Source organism: Myxine glutinosa, chromosome 5 (genome assembly GCF_964187855.1).
Source record: "Myxine glutinosa chromosome 5, kmMyxGlut1.1, whole genome shotgun sequence".
Lineage (NCBI taxonomy): Eukaryota > Metazoa > Chordata > Myxini > Myxiniformes > Myxinidae > Myxine > Myxine glutinosa.
Genome location: NC_136265.1, coordinates 130,650,283 through 130,663,071, shown reverse-complemented (window position 1 = coordinate 130,663,071; position 12,789 = coordinate 130,650,283). Strand labels below are relative to the sequence as shown.

Here is a 12,789-nt window from a genome sequence, read left to right as displayed (position 1 = left end):
CCAACCATGAGCCAGGGGTTTGGCTCGAGATGGCGGAGGAAGAGCGATCGGGGAGGTTCGCAAAGGTTGAGGCGCGGGGCCTATATAACCCACGGCAGGGCGTTTCCCAAGGCAGATGAGCTTTTACAGGGAGACGAGAGGGAATCCAAGCAGTTGGGTCCAAGAGATGCGCTTTGAGTTGGGTCCAAGAGATGCGCTTTGAGTTGAGTCCAAGAGAGGCGCTTTGAGTTGAGTCCGAGAGAAGTCCAGAGTTGAGCTGCAGCTCGAGCCACCGAAACTGCGTTTACAGCAGCTCGAGCCACCGATACTGCGTTTACAGCAGCTCGAGCCACCGAAACTGCAGCCACAGCAGCGTGGGCCTGGATGGCAGTTTGGAGCAGGGCCGCAAAGGAATGGCGGCTGCCCAACGAGCCGATCGTGCGGCAGTACCCGTGGACCTTCCTCTCCCTCCAGTCATTCACCTCCTGCCAGTCCTATCATCATTCCCCGCGTGAGTCTGTCCTTGTTTGTTCTGTCCCAGGGTTAATTAAGACTGTAGGTAAGCTAGCGTTGCACTGTGTCTCCAATATCTTCTGTAAATTATTTTCTTATCCTTCCTTCTTCCTTGGTTATTTTGAGCCTGTAAATAGTAAATAAATTTCGTAGTATTTTCAACCCTTTTCTCGTCTTATTCCTTTTCCTCTTTGCATTCGGTCGCTTTAGAGTTTTCCCGATTGAATAGCGGTGGCGCGATCCGGCCAAAGTTTGGGGTAAATCGGGTGTTAGAGTCGGGGAATAACTGTTCGGCCGCGGTTACACCACCGCTCGGTCAAAATAACATCTTTAACCGCGTCCATAACAATAATATATATATATATATATATATATATATATATATATATATATATTTGTATTGTGTTGTCACTGAACTACTCCCTCAAACTTTTGTGAAATCGTACCAAACTTCTGGTATGCACCTATCTCTCCCGTCCGTATGTCCTAAGGGTATGTTTTTAGAAAATCTTTCCAATTTTTTTTTTGGGGGGGGGGAATTTTTTTTTTTCAACTTCAATTGTTTATAAAATGTAATATCACGTATATTACAAATACATTTGTGCATTATGATTGTTTGAATTATGATTGGTGGAAACCATGACTAAACAGCAACTCAGGTACAGTCATTTATCTATACTAGGGCATGCCCGTACTATATATAAGCTAGGACGTGCCCGTACGTGGGTGCCCGTTCCTTGCCAAAAAAAAAAAAAAAAAAAAATTTGTGTAGGGGTGTGTGTGTGTAAACATCCTAGGGCGTGCCCGTACGTGGGTGCAAAAAAACATGCGTGCAAACAACAACAACAAAAAAAAACTTTGAAACCACGTGGCAGTAACGACCACAGAACCCCCCCCCCCCCTCTATTTACATGAATGGTTTGGTCCATTCGCAACGACCACAGAACCCCCCCCCCCCCTCTATTTACATGCAATGGTTTGGTCCAAAGCGAACGGTTTGGTCCATTCGATGTGATTCGATGATTCGATGTGAATGGTTTGGTCCATTCGCAACGACCACAGAACCCCCCCCTCTATTTACATGAATGGTTTGGTCCATTCGCAAAGCCCTCTGCAAGCTCTCTGATTGGTTGAATCGTTTTTTGGACATAGCTCGGTAAGTAATTGTCCGATTAATATGAAACCTTGAAAAGGCACATCCTCGGGTCCCCAGCAATATACCTGGCAAGTTAAAAGTATATCGGACCCGTGGTTGTCGAGAAACAGCGGTCACAGACAAACGTACAAACGTACAGACAGAGATTACTGGAATTATAGATAGATATCTATATATCTGGGCAGTGTCTGTTGTCTGTCTGTTGTTGAGTTCATGTGTCCCGTTATTGTTGTGTTGCACTCCAGAGTTAATTTATTTGTGAACCCAAGGTAATTTCTTTTCTACAAGTACAGCTTCACTCCTTTACACCCTTTAGACACTTTCCACCCCTTAACCCCCTTTCGACCCTTTCCACCCCTTAACCCCCTATAGACCGCTTCGAAAAATCGAAAAGAATTCCCTTAAAATCGTTTTTGATGACCTTTTCCGTGCACTATTTGTGTTGCATCACAAGTTGCAATGACGAATATAAAGTGATATCTCGAAGCTAAACCGATGTTGAAAAGTGAAATGGAAACGACTGATCTATGGATCATCGAATGGGAATCCAGAATGAAATGCTGTCGGAAATTGCTGAAAGCAAAGCTATGAGGAATATAGAGAGAGGAGGAAGGTCGGAGCTGAAGAAACGATGTGGAGAGGGTTATGTGCCTGGAGATGGTCGGTTGGTATAGAAAGAACTTTGGTTATATTCCATCAGGCGGTAGGCCCAAAACATGCCTAAACCCATTTCCCAGCTGAGCTTTCATCATATCACCGTCACTCCCGAGCAGTACTCCAGAGGCACAACAAGCATGGATTGAAAATCTTAGCTGATAGAATGCAACAAAGTTGTCAAGGTTACCAGCTGTTACCAGCTGCACCCATTGCAACATATCTTCACTGAATATTTACACTGAATTCCTGTTTCTACCAATAAACATACTTAGCCTCTCGCAGGAATTTGATTTCTGTTCATGAAAATTGTAGATGAATTAATCTTCAATGCACTTCTGCTTATACACACATACATACGCATGCATATACTTACGCTAACATTTGGGGTCTGCCTAGCAGGCACGTAAGACATCGGCCATGATAAAGCTCGCAGTGTTAAGTGTGGAAATTTCTGAGGAGATTGCGGATGGCTCAATAGCGCAGTGGGCTGTTGATGCGTTATCAACGGAGGTCCGTGGTTCGAGCCCCGTATTGAGTCAGAATTTTTTCACAATTAGCCCCTCGCAGGAATTTGATTCCTGTTTATATAAATATATATATATAAAAAGATATAAGATGGATTAAATAAGATTAAGAAAAATGGCCTTAATCTTGATAATATGGGTGGGGTCTTTTACGTGAGCGTGGTTGAGACAGCCGGCTTAACATGCCTTCTGAATGACTGTGCACTCCCATGATGCATTGCTCACAGTTATAGTAGTGCACACCATGTGAACCTTTTAATAGGATCAAGTTTTCTGTGGAATTTACGATCTCTGTTCATGTGGTACATTTGGCGTTTTTTAGTAGAACTTGTCGGTGTTTGAAGCCAGTTGTAACCCGCAGCTGCTTGGAGCTTCAGCAATTGAAGACCGCTTACAAGAAGGAGTGCCAGATACCATTTTGAGCCTTTTGTCAGCCAAACTGAGAGTTTGGGTCCTTACTGGAGATAAACAAGGTAACAATTGGTTGGTCTGATGGTAAATGTTGACATTTTAACATCAGAGAATGATGCTGTGGACATGAATAATATTTTAAATTGTCCAATTGTTTATTGTGAGGTATTTCTGATGTCCTCATCGAAATTCAAAATGCCACGTATTGGAACTTTGTCATCCACATTTCCCACATAGTTATACAGGGTGATTATTTTATTCGAGAACCATAAATAATTCCCATACACGAAAACTATATCTCTTAGGAACCTAATATTTTGCGTAATTGTTGTCTCAAGTTACAGAAAGATGTAACATGATCCTGGGAGAGATTTATCAGGTATCATGTGATTTATCATGTGACCCGGCAGTAACATTTAACCGTTTTCACTGTCATATTTACCTTCATTGATGCAATTTAGCCATAATGTGTATAAAAGTGGTCGTTAAATATCCTAACCACAACACCACTCAGTAGAGCACATACTCCCGCCGTGGGTCAAGTTGGAATAGTACGATTTCACAAAAGTTTGAGGGAGTAGTTCAGTGACAACACAAGACAAGACAACACAAGACAGACACTGCACAGATATATATATATATATATATATATATATATATATATATATATATATATATATATATATATATATATATATATATATATACTGAAACCCAAAAGAAACTTACCACCTTTGAAACCTTTAAATATCAACAATAACACTGCGTGTAGTAAATGTGTGAACTTATTTGTGGACAATAGTGTCCTCACTGTCAGACAAAACGGTCACGGATGGTCACTTGAACCTTCAATGGTCACTTCATAGCACAGCTGTTGAACAGCCGTTTTGACTGTCAGTGATTAGCCAAGGGGTACGGGATGATTTTAATGAGCTGCACGTGATGTCTTCATATTGGCTTTAAAAAGGCCAATGCAAAATGGGCATTTTGACCGAAAAATTTGACCATTTTGACCAACTTCAAAAAGACCGAAAACGCAAAAGAAACTTACCACCTTTGAAACCTTTAAATATCAACAATAACACTGTGTGTAGTAAATGTGTGAACTTATTTGTGGACAATAGTGTCCTCTCTGTCAGACAAAACGGTCACGGATGGTCACTTGAACCTTCAATGGTCACTTCATAGCACAGCTGTTGAACAGCCGTTTTGACTGTCAGTGATTAGCCAAGGGGTACGGGATGATTTTAATGAGCTGCACGTGATGTCTTGATATTGGCTTTAAAAAGGCCAGTGCAAAATGGGCATTTCAATCAACATGCCACGATTGTCAAGGGATAAACGGCAACGTGCCCTGGGCATGCTGCAAGGCGGACTGAGCTACCGTGAGGTGGCACGTCGCCTTGGCTGTTCACACCAGACGATATCAGCCCTGGTGGACAGAGACACCCTCCACAACTCTGCAGATGACAGACCTCGATCAGGGAGGCCAAGAGTCACCACTGCAAGGCAGGACAGGCAGATGGTCCGAAGTCACCTGCGGGATCGATTCCGTCCAGCATCCCGCACTGCGGCAGAAACTCTGGGGCATGCAAACCACGGATCTCCAATGATACTGCACGAAGACGACTGCATGACTATGGTCTGACTGCCAGAAGACCATACAGAGGCCCCGTGATGATGGCTGCCCATCGCCGCAACCGACAGAGATGGTGCCAGCAGCATCAGCGGTGGACCTTGGCGCAGTGGAACGAGGTCGCTTTCAGCGATGAGTCAAGGTTCTGTGTGGACAGTCCTGATGGGCGTGAGCGTGTCTGGAGAAGAACTGGCGAGCGATATGCCGATTGTTGCGTGCGTCAAGCCAACAGGTGGGGTGGCCCAAGTGTGATGGTGTGGGCCGCCATATCAGGCCGGTACAGGACGCCACTGGTGGTTGTGGATGGGAATCTTAACACCCAGCGGTATGTGGATAACATCCTGCGACCTCATCTGCTGCCATTCCTGCTAGACCACCCAGAACTGAGAACCTTTCAGCATGACAACGCTCGTCCCCATGCTGCTCGCTTTACCACTGCATTTCTCCAAGGCGAGAACATCAACACCATGCAGTGGCCTGCGTTCTCCCCTGACCTGAATCCCATAGAGCACCTGTGGGATGAGCTTGGGAGATGCGTAGTTGGCAGGGCCAGGACATGGGCAGAGCTGCTTCAGACATTGAGGACTGAGTGGGACAGAATCCAGCAGCAATCCATCCAAAGACTGGTAGGCAGTATACGCCGACGATGCACTGCCTGTATCCAAAACAATGGTGGCCACACACGCTATTGAAAGGGGACTGACATTGCACCCTGTGCTGTTCTGTACTGTAGAACAAACTGATGAGATGGTGTATCTTGGTCAAAAACTTGACATGTCATCAATAAAATGCCAATGTTTCAATTAGCAATTGTTGGTTTGTTTTATTTTGAACTGTTACAATTTTATTACATTTCAAACAAGTGATAAGTTTCTTTTGCGTTTTCGGTCTTTTTGAAGTTGGTCAAAATGGTCAAATTTTTTGGTCAAAATGCCCATTTTGCACTGGCCTTTTTAAAGCCAATATCAAGACATCACGTGCAGCTCATTAAAATCATCCCGTACCCCTTGGCTAATCACTGACAGTCAAAACGGCTGTTCAACAGCTGTGCTATGAAGTGACCATTGAAGGTTCAAGTGACCATCCGTGACCGTTTTGTCTGACAGTGAGGACACTATTGTCCACAAATAAGTTCACACATTTACTACACGCAGTGTTATTGTTGATATTTAAAGGTTTCAAAGGTGGTAAATTTCTTTTGCGTTTCAGTATATATATATATATATATATATATATATATATATATATATATATAATATATAGATATATATATATATATAATATATAGAAGATAATGTTTAAAAAAAACAAGGCAATTTCACTTACATTTTCGGTTTCAGCGTTCAATTCTATATAAGTGAGTGTATTTTGAAGCATGTGTAACTTCAAATAAAATTGTAAGCCAGGAAAAACGTGCGTTTCATTCCTTAGGGATACAACATATAAAACTGGCCCAAACGTCAAAACAAAATTCGCTCATTTTCAGTCGTACAAACTAATGCGAGGTTGCGAGCACTCATTCTTCTGGTAAGAATCCCGTGCACATGCTGGTCACACTTATAACTCACCTAAGTCTTTATAAGTTCATCAAATACTGACACCGTGATTGACATTCGCTGAGGTAAAACTAAATGTTGATATTGAAGGAGCAGCGCTCCTGCTTGAGACGGACGAAGTGACGGACAAGACACAAACTCGTCCGAGAAGATGTTTATTGTATAATCATCTCGGGAACTCTGCTAGCCCGTTTATCGGGTTCGCATATATATATCCAAACCAAAAAGCATACATCAGAACCAAAGCCCCGCCTCTCAGGCGAGGCACGCTTTGGTGGTCATGTGACCGACAGGTGCAAAGGATTATAACCTCGGCGCCGCGGTTTGGCCACCGGTTACGTCACCGGCTTGGGCCAGGAGATTCTTTTGCCGGTCTCGAGCTTTGGGGGACCCATGGGTCGCTACACACGCCCCCCCAGAATCGACTTGGTCCAGGAAAGTCAACCTGAGGGGGGTCTGGATGACCCGACCGAAACGACCCCTGGCTGGTCGCGGGGGGTGGGGGGGGGGTCCGGTGTGGTGGCGGGTGGCCGGACGGGGGGTGCAGTGGACGGGGGGCGGCCGCGCCGCAGTGGGAGAGCCAGCCGTGGCGGCTGGCCGATGTCCATGTGGGCCGGCTTGAGGCGGTCCACCGAAATCCGGTCCGCCCGGCCGCCAATGCTGACGACGAAGGACTTGTTGTCCCGTCGTAGGACCCGGAAGGGTCCGTCGTATGGTGGCCGGAGCGGCCCCCGGTGCACGTCGTGGCGCACAAAGACGTACTCCGCCGTGCGGAGTGCTGGGGGGATGTAGGATTGGGGGTCGCCGTGGCGGGATGTGGGCACCGGGGCGAAACGTTGGGCGGCCTCCTGGAAGTCCGTGCGCTGGTGCGCGGCGGACCAGGGGCTGGTGGCGTCGGGCACGAACTCGCCCGGGACGCGGAGGGCCTGGCCGTACACCAGCTCGGCGGTGGACGCCTGGAGGTCCTCCTTTGGAGCCGTGCGGAGGCCCAAAACGACCCACGGGAGCCGGTCGGCCCAGCCGTCGTCCTGGAGGCCGGCCATGAGTGCGGCCTTCATGGAGCGGTGGAACCGCTCGCACAACCCGTTGGCCTGGGGGTGGTAGGCCATGGTGCAGTGCAGGGTAACGCCCAACGTGCGGGCGACCACGCCCCACAGTTCGGACGTGAACTGTGGGCCGCGGTCCGACGAGATGTCCGCCGGTGCGCCGAAACGCGCGACCCAGGTGGCGATGAACGCCTGGGCCACGTCGGCAGTGGTGGTGGAGGTGAGGGGCATGGCCTCCGGCCACCTGGTGGTCCTGTCCACCATGGTAAGCAGGTGGGTGAACCCCTGCGATGGGGGCAGGGGACCCACCAGGTCCACGTGGACGTGGTCGAAACGTCGCTCAGGCACGGTGAAAGGAGCCAGCGGAGCCTGGGTGTGACGGTGGACCTTGGCCCGCTGGCAGGGTGTGCAGGCATTGGCCCAGTCGCGGTCGTCCCGTCGCAACCCGTGCCAGACGAAACGTGCCGACACCAGCCTCTGGGACGCCTTCCGGCCCGGGTGTGAGAGGCCGTGGAGCGAAGCAAAAATGCGCCGCCGCCAGGTGACCGGCACAACGGGGCGAGGTCAGCCTTGGGAGACGTCACAAAGCAGGACCGTGTCCACGAAGGGGACGTCAGTCAAGCGGAGGCCCGTGTCCGCCACCCGGAGCGCCTGCACCGTGCCGTCGGTGGCCTGGTCCGTCGCCATCAGGGCGAAATCGATGCCGAGGTGGACGGCGTTGGCGCCGGCTCGAGAAAGGCAGTCGGCCATGGCGTTGTCCTTTCCGGCGACGTACCGGATGTCCGTGGTGTATTCCGACACGGCGGAGAGGTGGCGCTGCTGGCGGGCCGACCACGGCTCCATGACCTTGGCCATGGCGAAAATCAATGGCTTGTGGTCGACAAAGGCCATGAACGGGCGGCCCTCCAGGAGGTGGCGAAAATGGCGGACGGCCAGGTACAGCCCGACGAGCTCGCGGTCAAAAGTGCTGTACTTCAACTCGTTTGGCAGGAGTTGCCGGCTGAAGAACGCGAGTGGCTGCCAGGCCCCGTTTACCCATTGCTCATGAACCGCGCCCACGGCATAGTCGGAGGCGTCTGTGGTGAGGGCGATGGGAGCATGGGGTACCGGGTGGGCCAGCAGCATGGCGTTGGCGAGGGCCCGTTTCGCGCCGGTGAAAGCAGCGTCCATGTCCGCGGACCAGACGACGTCGCGCTTCGCCGGCAGGCCGCGGAGGGCGGTGTACAAGGGCCACATGAGTTGCGCAGCTCGGGGCACGAAGCGGTGGTAAACGTTCACCATCCCGAGGAACTCCTGCAGCGCCTTGACGGAGCGGGGGCGCGGGAAAGCGGCGATGGCCTCGACTTTGGCCGGTAGCGGTACGGTGCCGTTCCGGGTGATGTGGTGGCCCAAAAAGTCGATCGTCGCCGCACCAAAGTGACATTTGGCCGGGTTGACGATCAAGCTGTGCTCGCTGAGGCAGCCGAACAGCGTCCGGAGGTGGAGGAGGTGCTCGGCTCTGGACGTGCTGGCGATGAGGATGTCGGCGTAAAGAGGAACGGCAAGTTGCGCAGCACGCCGTCCATCAGGCACTGGAACGCCTGTGCCGCGTTTTTGAGGCCGAAGGGCATCCGGAGGTATTCGAAGAGGCCGAAAGGTGTAATAACGGCCGTCTTCGGGATGTCGGCCGGGCGGACGGGCACCTGTTGGTACCCCCGAATCAGGTCCACTTTTGAAAAAATGGTCCGCCCCGCCAACCGGGCGGAAAAATCCTGGATGTGCGCGACGGGGTACCTGTCGGGGGTAGTGGCGTCGTTGAGGCGGCGGTCGTCGCCGCATGGCCGCCATCCGCCCCCCGGCTTCGGGACGATGTGCAGCGGCGAAGCCCAGGCGCTGTCGGAGCGCCGCACGATGCCGAGGCGCTCTAGCGCGGCGAACTCGGCCTTGGCGACGGCGAGTTTAGCTGGGTCGAGACGGCGAGCTCGGGCGTACACCGGCGGGCCCATAGTGGGAATGTGATGCTCGATGCCGTGATGCACCGCGACGGCCAAAAACGTCGGCCGCGTGAGGGCTGGGAACTCTGCGAGGAGACGCGCGAAGTTGTCTGCCAACAGGAGGACGCAGGAAAGCTCGGTGGGTGCGGAATGGCTCAAGGCGCACGCCAGCGAGCTGAAAGTTTCGGCATTGATGAGACGCCGACGTTTAACGTCGACCAGCAGCCCATGGGCGCAAAGGAAATCGGCCCCGAGCAAAGCCATGGGGACGTCCGCCGTCACGAACTCCCAGCGAAAGAGCTGGCTGCCGAAGCGGAGGGCGACGGTGCGTGGGCCGAAGGTGCGGATGGCGGAGCCGTTGGCCGCGATTAAGGAGGGGCCGCAAATGGCGGCCCGCCTGTCCTCTGCGGAAGCGGGAATGACGCTCAGCTGAGCGCCGGTGTCGCAGAGAAAACGCCGCCCCGACGCTTGGTCCGCGATGAATAGCAGGTTTCCGGAACGGCCGGCGCTCATGGCTGGTAGTGAGCGCCGGCCCGACTGTTTCCCGACTTGCCGAACGTGCATGGGGGTCGACATAATCGGGCCCGCCGCCCGAACCTGGCGTGGAAATAACACCAGGCCGGGTCTGGCGGGGGCTCCGGTCGACGCGTTGGGACCGGGTGACGTGGCGTCGCCACTGCCAGTCGCGCCGGCCCGGCGGCCTCCGGGAAGGAAGCTGCGTCACGGGCGTTGGGCGGGTGGGCGGGAAACTGCGCCGCGGGTGCCGACTGGGCGGCGGGCGGGCTCCCGTCAGCCACCCCGACGAGCTGGCTTGCCGAATCGATCTTGTCGGCCTCCCTGGCGAGGTCGCGGGGGTTCGTGATGTTCGTGCTTGCCAGGGCGACCCGGACCTGGGCCGGAGCTGGCGGAGAAAAAGCTCTTGGAAAAGGAAATCTGAGGAATGCTCGCCGAGCAACGCGAGCATGTAGTCCATACGTTCGGACGGGCGCATATCGCCGAGCTCAGGAAGGTCGAGCAGGCGTCGTGCGCGTTCAGCCGGGGAGAGGGCGAAAGCGCCCAGAAGAAGTGCCTTGATGGCGTCGTACTTGCCGTCAGCGGGCGGGCTCTGGAGGAGGCTCAGGCAGCGGGCGGCGGTCACGGAGCCGAGCGCGCCGACGACGTAATGGTATTTCGTGGTGTCCTCCGTAATGCCATGCAGGGCGAACTGGGAGTCCACCTGAGCGAACCAGACGGCGGCATGTGCTTCCCAGAAAGTGGGCAGTTTGAGGGACACTGCCGTGTCCATCGTGTGTCATAAACTCGGGGTCACCAGTGAAGGAGCAGCGCTCCTGCTTGAGATGGACGAAGTCCGTCTGGGTGTCACGCTGGGAGTCACGTGCCTTCGATACGGTCTGGCACCCAGCTCTGCTCACCAAACTCTCCTCCTATGGTATCCATGGAAATCTCCATGCATGGCTTGCGGACTTCCTCTCTGGTCGTAGTCAACGTGTGGCCCTGAATGGATTTCTCTCATCTCCCCTTCCCGTTCAGGCTGGAGTTCCCCAAGGCAGTGTGCTGGGCCCTGTGCTTTTTCTGGTCTTTATCAATGATCTCTCCGACTCTCTGGAAAATCCTCTGTATCTCTTTGCTGATGACTCCACTCTCTGCCGCTCCATTCCTCTTCCCTCAGATCGGCAGTCTGCAGCCTCCTCACTCTCTGAAGACCTGGACAAAATCACAGACTGGTCAAACATGTGGAACATGTCTTTCAATCCTGACAAATCTCACACTCTTACTATGTCTCTCCGAAAAGATCGACTGGACAACCCTCCCATCTACTTTCTCAACAATCCTCTCCAAGAAGTTCTGTCGCTCAAGCTTTTGGGTCTCACCATCTGCCATGATCTTTCTTGGGAAAACCACATTTCCAAGCTGGCCTCCAAAGCCAGTCGCCGACTGGGCATCCTCCGTCGTGCGAAGTCCTTCCTAGGCACACCTGAGCTCCTCACCACATACAAGGCTTTCATCCGCAGCTCAATGGAATACTGTTCTCCCCTATGGGCTGGTGCTCCTGCCTCACACCTGGCTCGGCTTTACGCTGTTGAATCCAAAGCTTTCAGAATCATTGGAATCTCCCGCGATGAAGCTATCTCTGAGGGCCTTTCACTCACTCACCGCAGGCAGGTAGGTGGTCTTTCTGTCTTCTACCGACTCCTCTCCGGCCTTGCTCCCCCAGCTCTCTCTGTGCTCTGTCCCCCAAATATTCCTACAGGTCGCACAAGATCTGCCAGCCACCCTCTGATGGTTAAACTGCCGAAATCTCGGCTCTCTGCTCACCTTCACTCTTTCATTCCTCTTTTCTCCGGCCTCTGGAACAAACTCCCACACTCACTTCAATCACACTCCTCCCTCCAGGTCTTCAAAACAGCTGTTCACCACCATCTCTTATCTTCCCCCATCCAAAACCTTGATCTTTTCTACCCCCACTAATTCACCCCAGATCCACCTTGTTTGAAATTCCAACTGCTTTCCTGGAAGTCTTGGCAGTGTCCATATGTTTTATACCTCTCCCACCCCCCCCCCCTTCCCATGCCTCCCCCCCAAAGCCGTCTCCCTCCCACAGTTCTCTCGATGTCTCCATGTCTCTCGGTCCCTGCTCTGAAATGTTGTGTTTGTGTCCTTCCCCCTCTCTCCCCATCTTGTCTACCGCTCCCGATGTTATTGGCGCTGAGGAAGCGCCTTTAGCGATTGACTTCCAGCCAGTGTAACGCTAATTCCTGTCACAGGAATTCTGAGATCATATAAGTGGGCGTGGCAGTTCCTGATTGGTTCGTGTTGGGGAACGCCTTCTCGCTGCCGACGTGACGTAAATTCGCGCACGCGCACTGGTGATTGGCGCTGAGGAAGCGCCTCTAGCGAATGACTTCCAGCCAGTGTAACACTAATTCCTGTCACAGGAATTCTGAGATCATATAAGTGGGCGTGGCAGTTCCTGATTGGTTCGTGTTGGGGAACGCCTTCTCGCTGCCGACGTGACGTAAATTCGCGCACGCGCACTGGTGAAGCTTACTCGATCTTACTCGATCCCATATTACATGTACTTTCATTGCATACAAATTATACTTCCTCCTAGAAATTCCATGCCCGAACCTCAGCGCAATCCAAGAGGATTCACTTGTTTGTTTTGTGTGTCTGTTTGTCTTTCTGTGTGATTAATGTTCGCTCTTTCACGAGCCTCGATCTTGTATACAAAAAAAAAAAAAAAAAAAAAAAAAAAAAAGTGACGGACAAGTCACAAACTCGTCCGAGAAGATGTTTATTGTATAATCATCTCGGGAACTCTGCTAGCCCGTTTATCG

General features: G+C 51.9%; 2 protein-coding genes across 4 annotated transcripts in view; both read left to right on the top strand.

The window, feature by feature from the left end:
• The window catches only part of LOC137427079 (CD276 antigen-like), a 338,480-nt gene that overhangs the window by 202,709 nt on the left and 122,982 nt on the right, over positions 1-12,789 (top strand). The window lies entirely within an intron of this gene.
• The window catches only part of LOC137428076 (phospholipid-transporting ATPase ID-like), a 43,110-nt gene continuing 33,285 nt past the window's right edge, over positions 2,965-12,789 (top strand). The window contains exons 1-2 of the mRNA XM_078777099.1: positions 2,965-2,982; positions 3,155-3,302. Of these exons, the coding sequence (XP_078633225.1) occupies positions 2,965-2,982; positions 3,155-3,302 (166 nt within the window). The remainder of the gene's footprint in view (positions 2,983-3,154; positions 3,303-12,789) is intronic.